At 32.6% G+C, this 14,758-nt stretch overlaps 1 protein-coding gene across 2 annotated transcripts in view; it reads left to right on the top strand.

The window, feature by feature from the left end:
* Positions 1 to 1,608: 1,608 nt before the first annotated feature.
* Positions 1,609 to 14,758, top strand: part of LOC123681113 (dynactin subunit 1) — a 48,480-nt gene continuing 35,330 nt past the window's right edge. Inside the window, exons 1-4 of one of the 2 annotated variants that reach the window (XM_045619319.1) lie at positions 1,609 to 1,911; positions 1,965 to 2,080; positions 2,162 to 2,188; positions 10,065 to 10,263. In XM_045619319.1, the coding sequence (XP_045475275.1) occupies positions 1,738 to 1,911; positions 1,965 to 2,080; positions 2,162 to 2,188; positions 10,065 to 10,263 (516 nt within the window). In that variant the 5' untranslated portion in view covers positions 1,609 to 1,737. The remainder of the gene's footprint in view (positions 1,912 to 1,964; positions 2,081 to 2,161; positions 2,189 to 10,064; positions 10,264 to 14,758) is intronic. The other variant, XM_045619320.1, reaches the window with a different exon arrangement.

Raw genomic sequence — 14,758 nt, 5'->3', positions numbered from 1 at the left:
CAACGTTTAGAAAAGCGAACGCCGTCAATAACTCGTAAACAGCACCATGAGTGGATTATGCCACATCTGGATATTTACGAGTATAATGATGGTTTTTGATGTTAATTAAATTTGGCGGTATTCCTTCCTGTTGTTGCTGACTGAATTGAATCTCATTCGGTACTCTGAATTTCTAAACCTGTATTTTTTGTTTATCAAGCTTGAAATGCCGTCCTTGAATTTTGGCACCGTAGTGATCGCCAACCTTGTCTGCCCCCTAGCGACAGCCCTGGCGCCAATTCGATTTTAAATTAAATTGGCGCTTGACAAATTTTTAATTTACTGCAAAAACTAGAATTTTCACAAGGAAACTATTTTTGTGTTAGAAAATATGTCTTGTTTTACCAACTGACTTTGCGCCCCTACAATTTGGCGCCCCGGCAAAATATTCGCTATGCCGGTCCTGGCGGCGGCCCTGGCTTGGACTTCAAACATTCGCATTGAGCTTTAAAGTTCATATGAACCATTTCCGTAAAATTCTTCATAGATGTCTGGGGATGTATTCTAGAAACGAACAGAGCTATCTTTTTTTTGTGATGCTTTAACGGTCATCCCTGTGGCTGAACCAGTCACAGTCCATTTATTTTTAGCTTTTGAGACAGATTTCCAAGTTCCTTCATCATTCCGATTCAGGAGTTGCGGATTTTTGGAAATTGCCGACTAGTCAAGACTCCGTGACGCTGCGATCACATTCGTAGGTTCAGCAGTAGAACCAGTAGACCTACGGAACGGACAGTACCTGCAGAAATACCGGGCGACATTGATGTTCTTCATCGTGGAACTGGCTTGCACGGATGTGCCATCTGATGTTGAGACAGGTGTAGAAATTGTACGGGAATGTTTAGCATTTTGCCGATAAGGGCTCCTTATCGTTGTTTTATTCGCAACTGTACTTTCTACAGTTTCAGTATTATCAAACAATTTTTTATATGGCGGAGTTGAAGCAGATTTATAATATGCTCTTTATCACGGATGATTTGAATCTTGTCACTAATTATTTTGTCTTTTTCAATTATGATCATATTGAAATACTGAACCCTGATTGCAAAAGATTCGTATGAATATACATTATTTGCACAGCAGTCGGTGAAAACTTCGTCAGTTTCACTAGCACTACAATTGATTTTCGTACCACTTTCTGCAATTTTAACATTATTTTTATCACAGCACCTTTTTGCATAAAAAAAAGGTTGCAGTTGACACATTTTAAAAATTTACTAGGCGTATCTTTATTGAAAAATTTGTGAATATTGCGCGGAGCTACCGCGTCGCAACTTTCCCCAATCATGGTTCAAACTGAAGTGAATAACAATAACAACGAGATACTTCTGTTTGCTGATCTTCCCTACACTTGAAAACGAATGCTACAGAGGGCGCAGCATACCCTTGAAGTATGAATAGGTTGATTGTGGATATAATTGAAAACTAATTTGTGATTTAACATAAGGGAGCAAACTCTCCCAAATGAACAACAGTAGAAAATTGGACAAAATTATAGTAGAGGCGTAGTCCTACAAAAACCTGATCTATGATTTGTTTACGTAGATGGTAATTTCTATGATTTCGGATTCAGTGGTCTATGTTAATTGTCAAAGAGGAAAATCTCGGTCTTTTTCGGTTGTTGTTAATTAGGAAAATATTAGGATATTGCAGGGAATCTGATTTATATGAGATTTCTTTTGATTAGAAAATACTGAAATGTCCGACTACTTGAAAATTGGTCGAAGGGTTGAAATTTCAGGAAAAGATGTTCAGGGAGTTATTGCTTATTATGGTCAAACAGAATTTGCTCCTGGTAAATGGATTGGTGTAATTTTGAATGAGCCTAAAGGAAAAAATAATGGAATTGTCAGGGGACGAGAGTATTTTAAAGTAAAGCTGAGTAAAAACTGCGCAGAAGTTATTATATTTTAATTGAATTTCAGTGTGAAGAAAATCATGGAATGTTTGTGAGAGTGCAGCAAGTAATTCCTTTAAATGATGATGGAAAACCAATTGAAACAACATCAGGAATTGCTAGACCTAAAACCAGGCAAAGCATGTGAGTGCAAATTGGATACTGATTTGCTTATAATCTTTAATCATTCACTTCTTTTTCAACTGCCACATTTCTCACTTCTAGAGTTGGTACGAAGCCCAAACCGACACCGTAAGTTTATATAAGATTTATATTTAGTGTTGGCAAGGCTACATCTTGAGATAGGAATATTCACGTATTTGAAGAAATGCAAAGAGTAAAACAAGACTAACAACTCTTTTCTCTCTACTCATTCCATATACCGTCAAACTCAATTAAAAAAAGGCAGGCCACATCCAAGACATATTGGCTACTGGTTTGGTTATTTCTATTATCAGTCACAAGAGTATAATTGAGAATAAAGTGTCTGAAAAAAAAATCAAGTGTACAAGTTTTTGAATGATATTGATAATACCTGTGTGAACTTTGACTGAATGCCCTGATCATTAGTGTGTGGTGAAATAGTAGTAGTAGTAACTGTTATTTATTGTTAAACAAATGGCCACCGACCTAGGGTCCTTCAGCCTTTTAATCAACATTTTTTCTTTTATACTTCAGAGTTCAGAGTTGTTTTCATTTGTATTTGTTTCCCTTATGAATGTGGTTGTTTGAATGTGACATCTGGGGATTTGCTTTCATTTTTCTTCTTTGCAGTAGTAGTTTTAATAGTACCAAGTACCTTCCTGTTGAGTTTTTTTTTCTTGATCTCCCTCCGAAGTCCCGTAGGAAGTGGTACCGCTAATCTGAGACATTTCAGAAAGATAAAAATCCTCAAATTTTGCAGCGTTCACCGAGATATTAGAGTCAATTTTTTTTGTTTATCTTTTTCTTCAACAGCTGTCAATTTATTCGCTATCAATTTAAATTATTATCAATGAGAACGTAGATTATAAGTACATGTGCCCAGCATGAAAGCCAGACACAGACTGCGGTGAAATAATTATTTGTTATTGTAATATCCACCAGATCGGATACAAATTTTAGATATGGGTTTTGTGTAGTATGAAAGTATACGTTAAAGGAAAGATTGACTTCCTATAGAACACTGGATATTTTACCATTTCTTATTCAAATTATCATCCATCTACTTGAAAATTTTCTATCTCCAAGAATATTTGTTGAAGCACAACCATATTCGGCATATACAGGGTGTTTCAAATGAATTCATAACAACAAGTTCTTTATTCAATAGGTCATCAACCAAGGTCCTTCAGCCATGTACAATTGAAAAAGAAAATATATATACTATGAGTTTCATCAAAATCATTATTGTTAAAGTAAAATAAGTAGTAATTCTTCATGTGTTGAGGTATCTTAAGCTTTCGATTATAGTTGATGATCGAAATGTCCTTGTACTGTGGTGAGTTAGTTCATTTTGAAATAAGTTGTTTATTTCTTCAGTTTCAGACACCTTTGGTTCGGATGTATTATTCGCTTCTGGATTGGTTGAATCTCGGTTTTCTAATACAGCAACTTGTTTGGCGGATTGTGAAGCCTGTTCAGTGGATGCCTCAAACGTGTTACAGTTCTAAGTGCAGATCTTTCGGCTATTTCCAAATTTCTCAATACAGAATCTTTACAGTTGGAGGATAAGGGGTGTCTGTACTCTATTATAGTCTGCAAATAGTTTTATAGATTTTGGTAGCATTTTTCATACTTATACCCTGATTCTTGTATGTGAGGCTTCTGAAATGTTTGGCACTAGCAATGGTCTTTTTCTTTATGATTTGGGAGTGTGCTTTAAGGTTTGTCTTATTGTCTATGAAGATGCCTAGGTATTTTATAGAAGGGGACGTTGTTATTCTTTCGTTTGCCATAAATATTGTTGGTGAGCTGTCTGTTACTTTGTGGTTAAAAATCAGGAGTTTCGATTTATTTGAGTTGGGTTTAATGCGCCATTTGATGAACCATAAGTTGATTTTGTCCACAAAATTTTGTAAGCTTTCAATACACTTTGCCAGAGCTTTTTCATGCGATAGGAGTTTGTCATATTTCTCTGTTTAGCTTTTTAATGATCCTCCATGGAATATTGTCTGCTCCAGGGGCGCTATTTCTACTCTTGAACAGTATCTCATAATAAGTTTCTTCCTCAATTTTAAATGGACCGGATTTCTCCTTGTTCTCATTTCTGAAATATTCATCATACCAGTTCTCAACTTCAGTTTCTGTTCTGGCATCAAATCTGCTGTCTACATCGTATCGATATATGCTTTGGTAATATTCTGCAAATTTTTCTACTTTCTCCTTGTCCGTCTTGTATTCCTTGATTGTGTCCTTCAAGATAGGAACCTCGTGATGCTGTTTGTATCTCAGGAGTTTTTTGATCTCCTGGTAAAAAGAATTGTTTCCTGTTAATTTCATTGCAGGTTTTTATCCAAGTATGTTGTCTATATTGAATTATCATTTGGTGTATATTTTTATTTATTTCATTTATGTTTTTCTTGAAGTTAGGGTTAGGGTGTAACAGGTATTCCCTATACATTTTTCGTTTTAGTTTGATCTGTTTTGTTATATATAGGGGGAGTTCATGTAGAAATAGGTGATGATTTGCTATGGGTGTATTATTTCTTATGCTTTCTGATATTACGCTATTAAATTTGAATTTGAAATTCAGTAATGTAATCTTCATCGATGTTTCTCTTGTTGTTTTTTTCTTTAAAATTAGTTATTGATCTGTTTATCCTGTTGATTTTACATTTATCATATCTATATGATGCTTTTTTAGGAATTTCCTCGATTTCTTGTTCTAAATCAAAATTCATCATCATGGCCAAGTGGTTCGATCCAGGGTCTGGAAGCAGCTCGATTTTCTTGATACAGTTCATCAGGTTTGATGAAAGGATTACAAGATCTGGGATAGTATTGGTGTTGTTCTCCATGATGAATGTAGGAGCTGTCAGTCTCTTTGAAAACAGTCTATTTTGTAAGAATTGCTTGATCTGCTTGTTTTTCCTTTGGTTAACATTGAAATCACCTATTATCAGAGAGTATTTATACATAGCAGCTTTGGTGATTATTGTTTCTTCTATGTCAGAGAATGGATACACCAGAAAAATATATAATTTTTCCATTTTGAATGAGACTGTGAGGTGTAGGCATACATTAATGGTGGATTTATGCACCGTACCTAAGAACTATGAACTAAGAACTAAACCTAAGAATTCAGTGGCGTTTATGCACTCTCTTGTTAGTTCTCAGTTAAGGCTAAGTTAACTACTTTCTATTTGTTCTATACTTTGATGTTTGACATTGATTTTTATTGTGAAAAAATTAAATAAAATTTTTTCAAATACACCTAATACTTTTCATCGATAAACACGAATAAAGAACATAAAATGATAGAAACTGGTACTCGTTAATATTGAAATTCTATGCGGCGCAGCGCACTTCTATATTTTACCTGAGCCCTTGTTCTTGTGAGATAGATAAGACTTTCTTCTATATAAATCGCATATATCGTAAGTAATTTGTTCGCCTGAAGATATCTCGGCAGGATTGTATTCTGCTTAATCCAAATAAGACTTGGATGGCCCTTTTTTGTAGCACGAATATCCAGGTGATATCTGATCTATAAAATATCATTCCGGATCTTAGTCTTGCTTCTATTGTTGCATAGTAAATTATTTTCAGTGTGTGTTTGCTAAGATATTTTGGTACAATGCCAAGACCGAAGATGGAAGATGCTACCTTCCCAGACACATATTCTATGTGTCGGTTTCAATTTAGTTTGCAATCGATATAGACTCCCAAGAACTTCACAGTATCATTTACCTTGTATACTTCTTCATTCAACTTGATGGTTTCCGGGTTCACATGTCCGATTTTTTATGGTGAAACATCATTACAGCAGTCTTGCCCTTGTTCAAGATTAGGTTGTTCTCATTAAACCATGCACTGGCTAGCTGTAATACTTCCTCTGTCAGATTTTTTAATTCTGGCCATTGTTTTTCTAAAATGTTAGTATCATCTGCATAGTTAATGACCATTCCTTCTATGTTTACTTCCTGGATATCTTCCCCAAATTCATGGATGTATGATTCTATAAAGAATATTGGATGTGTGAGTCCAGGTTTTATTGCAATTTGTTTTGATCTGATTACTTCACTAGTTGAGATCTTTCTTTGAAATAGGATATTACCAATTCCAACGCTGGCCTTCTTATTCCATATTTCTTAAGTTTACTGATCAGTTTATTAATCTCCACACAGTCAAAATCTCTAGTTAAGTGCAGATTTTCTGCTCAAAATTATGATTAGTTTTCTATAAACGTCTAATAGGCCATCCCGGTGAATCACCCTGTATATCTCCAGAAGTATGAGTCGGAGCATAATCATATTTGGCATATAGATTACTAGTAGCGATGTGAATGAACAGTAAAAAATGATTAACTTTGGATCTTGGGGTAGTTTTTTCACCCCTTCAATCTCAAAAATTTATATTTCCAGAAGTACACGCCGGAGCATAACCATCTTATTATTCAGAATTCTTTCTTCTTACAAGAACAGAAGTCATATCAGCTTTTTTTAAATTGATTTTGATGTTCAGACTCATTGTATATGTAGGCAATATGGTGTTCTCGTTTGCAACTTCTAATTCTAATTGTACAAAAATCTTTTTCGGCTACTTTTGAACAATATATATCTTTCTTGAATTGGGGATACTTTTATCGAGAAAAACTTCTTCACGTGAATTGTGAATTGCTTTATGTTTTTCTCATCAAAGGTTTCCTGAACAAATATTTATAAAAATAATATATATAGAGAACCTTCCACAGTTGAAAAGATCGTTTAGAGTTTTTTCTACTATTTTCCATTTATTTTCGTCAATACTGTTATTTTGGAAAAGTTGTTTGAACCTTACGAAATAGTTGAATTTTCTTTCGTCCATTATATTTTCTAATTTCTAGGAAAATGAACTATTTTGCTTCAACGTCGATTATCACAATTGAATGACCTTCATTTTCACATATGGGGGCATTAAAGTAGTTACGTAAGCAGATTTATCATAATTCCTTTCCAGTTCATATTATCGATAACAATAATAACTTCATTCAGAATAATAATAATAATATTTATTTTATTTTTTATTTATTTTATTATAATGTTTGAGATTAGAATCCTGTGTTTACTCATTCTCATTTGTGCATTTATGTTCTATCATCCTTATTTGATTTGAAGATTATCCGAAAGCGACAGAACCCGATAAGTTCCTATATCTTTTTAATTGTTTTAGTTTGGTTGGAACATTAGGACGTATTTCCAAATTCTTGAGAAATGAATCCCATTCATGATATTATTTGTTCCGTAGTGGAAACTCCTTTTTCGCGGTTGAACGATAATAATCGAAAGAAAATTGTTACAATTGGCCGTCCGACACTATCTCTTAATCTTCTGAAACCTGATAAAAACATGGCGAAACATTTTCGCGTTCTTTCAAAATTCATTGGTAGGAAAGTCACCAGTGGTCCTGTGGTAGCTCTTTCAAACATGGTTTATTTTGCTGGCCCTGTTTCTTGGAAGCCCAGAAATAATATGTGGGTTTCACAATGTTATTCGTTAGTGTTAAAAACACGAGATATCAAATCAGCACAAGATTAGTTTTTTGAGTTCGAAAAAATTAGAAAAGATTACTTGCATTATTCAAGACGCTCTTCAAATGAAGTAGTGACGAAAAACAGGAAATTGATGAGTTACTTAATTGACGTAAATTGCTATTTAGCAAGAACTGTTTTTCCGAGATCATAATGAAGGGCGCAATTCTTTTTATTCCGGAAATTTCCAAGAAACTTTTAATGTTGTGTCTGCTCACTTGCTTTTGGAATGTGTTTACGTCGCGTCGTTCTCGTCGAGCCATTCAACATCGTGGTGCCCTAAATTTTGAAAAATGCCCATCAGTTCATTAGCACGGCCAGCATCGACTCTTATATACCTAACTTTCATATAAATGTTGGTGTTTACTTTTTATGAATGTTTTCGATGTGAGTTGACGTAAGTATGATAAGTATCTTATCACACGTTTCGCATGCTCGATTTAATTACTTCAATTTTACCGTCGGACAAAAAAAAGTTGTGCTTTTGCAGGAAATCTTTGGGTGGCGAATCTAAGCTTAGAGCTAAATTGACTGGAAGATTGGAAAATTTCCCTCCATCATCCAAAACCAGTAACCATATTTATTTTAATTTTGCTGGTCATGGAAGAAACCTGTTGTCCAGTAATCTAAATATGCCATCTTTTTGGACGACAGTATTCTACATTTTACAATTTGAAGCAGGTAACAAAATCTAATTCAGAATTAGATTTTGTTTCTGCCGAATATTACAAGAAATGGTATAGAAGGCAGCATCATTTAATATTATTATATTATATTATATTATTATACAAAAAAATTGTCACTTAAAAATAAATTATTTTCATAATGGACTCACCTAAACATGAAACAACGAGTTTAACTACTGCTTATTCTACCTCTATATGGTTCTATGCATAAACATTATTCGTGGGAATCCCGAAAGAGGCGTTTTGTTTGCAAACATAGACAATGTATGGGTCGCCATATGTGTAAAAAACAAAATTAATACTGCTCTCATAATCACCATCTATCCATCGGAGGCAAACAATTTTTCCTCCCGAAAGTGATCTCAAAACAGCCTCTATCTTCATGGACTGGGAAGCAATATGAAAATACTGCAATTACCTACTTCCTCCTAACTGGTGGTCTTTCGACAAACACAAAGGGATAGACTACTTGGGGATATTTTGTGTTTCTATGTTTGATATATTCTTGTGATTGCGGCTTAATGTCATGATATTTTATATTCATATACCCGAGATTTCTAACATTAATATTTCCAAGATATAGCCTTGTTGCCAACACTTATTATTTCATACTTCAATTAATGTAATATTTCTCATTAATTTAATGCTGCTGGAAAGAGTTAAGAGGAAAACATCACCACAGAAAATTCCACCCTCTCTCTCTGCATCTAGGTAATATTCGAAGGATTTCATTTGTCATGATTATTATTGTAGAATGACTGTTATTTCAACATTGACAGGCTGTGGCTAAGGAATTTTTCTAGTTTTATTGAAGTTTGAAAAAACCCTGGAATTGAACAAACTTGCTGGTAATTCATTTGCGATAACGATTAGTTTCGGCCGAATACTATATGTGTATTAATTTTAAATAAATTAAAAGAAATCCACCTACCTACTTTCGAAAAATGAGAAAATCTCTCTGATATTATGAAATTGACGCATGTTGCAGTTCACTAATGACAACAAGAGAAATGTTAGCATATAATTTACGGAAGATGGTAACCATTTCAAACGATTTAACAAAAAACAAGAAAAAACTCAAGAATAATAAGTGCCTAGAAAATCAAAGCACGATTACTTCCTCTACATCTGATAATACTGAAACCACAAGCACACATTAAATTGATGACACAAAAGCGAAGAATCATGTGTTCTTTTTTTTTTCTTGAAATGAACATAAAATATCAACATTCATTTTTCTCATTAAAAACAACAGGAAGTTCCAGATTGCAAAAGACTAATGTACAGGTCCCTTTGATCGAGTTATTCTGAAAACTAGAAAAGGATTTATAATTAAATCAGATAGCTAGAAAAAAGCATTTGAAGTATGGAAGAATAGTTCATAGTGAACTCGATATTCATACTAAGGTTGATATAAGCACTAAACTTCCACAAATAATTATTGAATAATATACCTCTTGTGAAAAACAGAAACATATAGAGGGGGCTATTTGAGAATGTACAAAATATTAAGCACTTGAAAAATTTACATCATCATATATTAGACTTTTAAAAACTATATGTATATATTAATTTGACAAAAAACGATGTTATTGAATATACAAAAAAGCTTCAAAATTGTTCCATCAAGTTTATATAATAAAATAATATTATTATCAAAAATTGAACATGAAGTAACAGATATACTGAATGACTTAATTAGAGATAATTATTCTCGCTTTATTGTACTTAGCTCAAGGATATCACTGGCAAGTAGTCGCCAATCCTTGTCAGGAAGCAGACAATCATTATCAGGCAGCAGACAGTCTTTAACTGGTAGTAGACAGTCCTTAAGTGGAAGTAGGACCCACCTGGAATCGCCTATAGTTGAGAAGCATAATGAAATTGGAGAAGGTGGAAGTCAGGTTTCGAAGAGGGCTTCCTTTATTGAGGTAGGAATGAAAAATATCCATTGCGAATAAACATTTATCATTTCAGGTGTATAACCTCAAAATGAATTCCTCTGTTAATTTGGGTATGATGATCATAGTATCTTTCAGTCTGAATGTTGCTCATACATTGTTAATGACATTTTGCCATTACTTTCAGTTTTCTCCAAATCTCATGAGTATGATAAGTGAAATAGAATAATATAATAATACTAGTTGTTACTAGTATAGAAAAAATATCTGATTAATGAGAAAGCCTCTTTAGTTGTGGGAAAAAAGCGGAATTCAGAAATAATTTTTCTGAGATATACTACAAGAAATAATATTCTGTTTCATCATTTAAAAGAGTTCCGATCAATCACAAAAGAACTCAAAAAGAGATTTAATGAAATGATGATATGAAAAATGGAAACGTTATTAAAATAAAATTCAATATAACTTACGCTCTTAGGATATGTTCAAAATGTCGATCTTCAGCTTCTATACATTTGTTGGTGAAAATTAGCAAGAATATTCCTATCACATTGGGAATATACCATCTCTTCACATGTTATGTTTATTCGTTGGAATAGTTTTTCTATTATTGATTACCTTCTTAAACATCTCCACAACTAATTCAAATCATTAAATTTTCATTGTTTTATAGAATTCATCCTAGAAAGAATAAAATATCTAGGTACTTTGTAACAAGAAATATTTTTATTTGAGGAAGTATGCAATAATGTTTACAAATATTGAATAGAATAGCAAATAATGAAATATTATGATTTACCATTGTATAAAAAGGTATAGTATGAAAAAATACGAAAAAAACATATAACAACAATAAAGTCTTGAAAATATAATATCAGAGTTCATTTCATAACAAGTACAAAAAAAGTTATTTTATTTCAATCCGAAGAGACCATCAGGTTCTTCAATTCTGCTAGAAATTCTTTTTGAAGAGCCATTTTCTTCTGGAGGCAATTGTTGCGGGTTTCTTCTCTTGAAAGAATTTTATTAGCTGGGAGTCTTAGTTTTATTTTTTTTTCCAATCCGTTCCTCACCAAAATCTTTTGAAGTTGGTGATATCTTATGAACTGAAATAACAGTTATATATATTTTAGCTATGATTCAGCAATGTACTCTGCTTTCATACAATAAATTTTGCAAAATGGTAAACTGCCTTTGGAAAGAAAATGCAAATGAGACTGGTGCAACATCGGGTCTATTAGAAAATATTTCATCTATTTCTTTGAAATATCTGAAATGGTCAGGTTTTTCTCCGGACCCTTCGACGCCCATATTATCTATAGATTTCATTTAGAAGTGATTTCACTGAACTTGCATTATTTGGAGTTGAAATTATAGCCTCATCTTTCCATCGCTGATGCTATAATTTTCCAAACAGTATCGTTTCTGATGGAACTTGATCTCATTAGCCTTATATAGTTCGATAAGTTTAAATGTAGCAGCATCAGACGATGTGCATTTTGATGAGGTATCTTTTAATGTTTTATATATAGTTCATTCAGGAATTATTGACATCGAGGTAGGCCTTGAACGGCTTTATTTCTGGTTACAAAAATATCACTAAAAATTCAGATTATATAACGTAAAAATATAGGGAAATGCTATCTCATTTTGAAGAAATCCAATCTATTCATTTAAGAGTCGCCCTTGAAAGATCCCATTGAAGATCATTAAAATATGCATATTCCTTTTCACCAAAGGCTCTTCAAAAATTGTTGCATTTTAGATGGACACTGGATACCAACCTGCTTGCAAAATTCTTATCATATAACTCTTATGGATTATTTTAACTGTGGTGTCTAACCTGGTGAAGAAAACAGAAAAAACTGGTTGATAAATTTACATAGTGTAGCTAAGTGAATGGGAGAGCTATATCATAATAAGATAGAAATGAAATTCAAAGAATCCATTTAGTATATGAAGAATTTTTACATCACAATTATATTGTAACTTTCAAAATTGGAACAAATTTATCAGCCGATGTGTGAATTACTTTCTAAAGTCACTATTTATTGAAACTGTTCATGACATGAATGATTGATTGAACTTGTATGAAAAATATAGATACTATTTGTATATTCTAGTTTTCTATTGAAATGCTTTTATTCTATTTACTATCAAATTGCATAAAGTATTTTGCCCATAACAGCTTTGATTCACTCACTAAAAGCATTTTTCATTAAATTATTTTTAAGTTGTGAATTTTAAAATTTATTGCATTCTGTTATTATCTTTAAGTGGTTAAGAGGTGAAGAAATTTTTAAATTTACTCCTCTGAATATATTTTTCGATTAAATACAAAAGACAGATATAACAATACTTAATTTCAAAATAGAATATAAATAAACTATAGATGCAATGCCAAGACTTTGTTTACAGATCTTCATCATATAACTTGATATAATATAACTAGGGTATTAATTCAGCAACCCAATTATAAAATAATTCTCTCTTCAGAGATTTATATAATCATCATGATCACCACTGTCAAAAAAAACATCCAGGTGAAATCCATCAATCCAGCATTCAAAATAGTGCTCCTTCTACTTTTACCCTTTAATATACTTGAAAAACTTTTGTTTTCTTTCTAGAGTACACTGTTGAATAAGACTGCCATTTTCAAATAACCAAGTTTCCTCCAGATAAATTAATTTCACATTTTGTTGCAAATATTCTCTGTATTTCCCATAAAATCGTACTCAACTTATTATATTTTTCTGTTTATCAATAAGAATTTTCCTTTTATTAACTGTTTTGAACTTGTAACCAATTAATTTTTATGTAATGTTGTCTTGGGTTGATTAAAATCCAGATGCTTTTTGGTCAATTTTATCCGGACTGATATATTGGTTGCTTATGGTAACAATCAAATCATTCAATGATTCTTTGAAGGTGAAATCGTATTGCACAGGTTACAGGTTTTCTTCCACTAATAATCCAGGCTGTAATGACTTGCCTTCTTCTTTTTTCAAACAATACTGTGAGAAATACTCAAATAAACTAATCAATGTGTGTTTGAAATTGATACCACTTTTTAGTTTCAAAATTTCTTGGATCAAGACCAATAACACAAACAAACTGAAATCTAACCTCCTGTCAATGACATTTCCAATGCCAACCCAAAATATGCAATTCAAAATGTTACTGAATGAGCCAGTACCAACTTAATTTCGATTTTTCACAGCCACCCGGGATGTCAATAATTCCTGAATGGACTATAGGATCATGTTGCAATAAGGCATGACCTGTTGAAACTTCTTGCTGACCTAATGTTTATAAAAGCTCATTTCTTTCTTTATAATGCTGACATAATACCATTATTTCGTCCGATTTAGTTACTTCAAAAATTTCTCCACTTCATGTGAAATGAATATTAAATACAAATACCTATTAATCATTACATTTCCGCTTTTCTATATACCTTTATTTTTCAGAATAATAGTTTCAGTTCCAATAAGAATCATTTTGTATTCCATTATTACGACTAAACTTTCAAACATAAATTATTACTATTTAAAATTCAAACGAAATAATAATAATAATAATAACGTCAGAACTGTCAGAGTACAAGCTTACCCTACGAATTAGTAGAGTATGCCGGGCTTTCTCTGAGTATTTTTATGAACGCTCACAGAGCATACTCTGAGTAGAGCATAGTAAGTTGGCGACTTTTTGTTCAAATTCTCCATTTACCTGATTTTTGGGACTTATTCAAAATGTAAGGCCCATTTAATTTAGTACGATAGTATTCTTCAGTTAAATTATACAATCAAATAATATCAGGCCCAATAATTTTGATTTTGACATGTGTCGGTTCATTTCAGTCAATTTTATTTTCAAGTTCTATGGTTCTATGTCCCCATCCGCCTTTTATAGGCTCAATTTGAACGTATTGGCGCCTCTATGTTGAATTAAGTCACTATAGTCATAATTATAGTGACTTTATTAAACATAATGGCAACAATTCTTACAGATTGAGCCTTAAAATGGCGACAACTCAAGTAACTAAATGAAATGGGCCTTACATTTTGAATAAATCCCAAAAATCAGGTAAATGGAGAATATAAACAAAAAGCCGGCATATTTAGGCTCAGCCAATCAAAAACGAGACCATGCTCGTCACCCCTGTGGGTAATAAAGTCACTGTAGTCATAATTTGTTAATAGCGCTACCTACAGTTGACATCAAGAAGCTTAAGTTATTTTCTCAAAATCCAGGTTTTTAGACATCTTAATGGTGGCTAACACAGTTAGCTGTTAGTCATTGTTGCCAACCTTAAAATTAAAATTACGCCAACTTAATTTCGATTGCTAACAATAACAGAACTGGGAACATGCTGAATGAAATGGTTGGGATTCAGCAGTTGATTATACGCACGATATGTGTTCAATAGTTAAAGAGTAAGGCAGAAATGAAATCCCATCCATAATGAATTTTCATAAAGTGCTCACGAGAATTTGTTTTGTTTACAATTCATTTGTTTTGT

The sequence above is a fragment of the Harmonia axyridis genome, chromosome 5, assembly GCF_914767665.1.
Source record: "Harmonia axyridis chromosome 5, icHarAxyr1.1, whole genome shotgun sequence".
NCBI classification, from domain to species: Eukaryota; Metazoa; Arthropoda; class Insecta; order Coleoptera; family Coccinellidae; genus Harmonia; species Harmonia axyridis.
The sequence above is the reverse complement of the archived record's forward strand: the minus strand, read 5'-3'. Positions and strand labels throughout refer to the sequence as shown.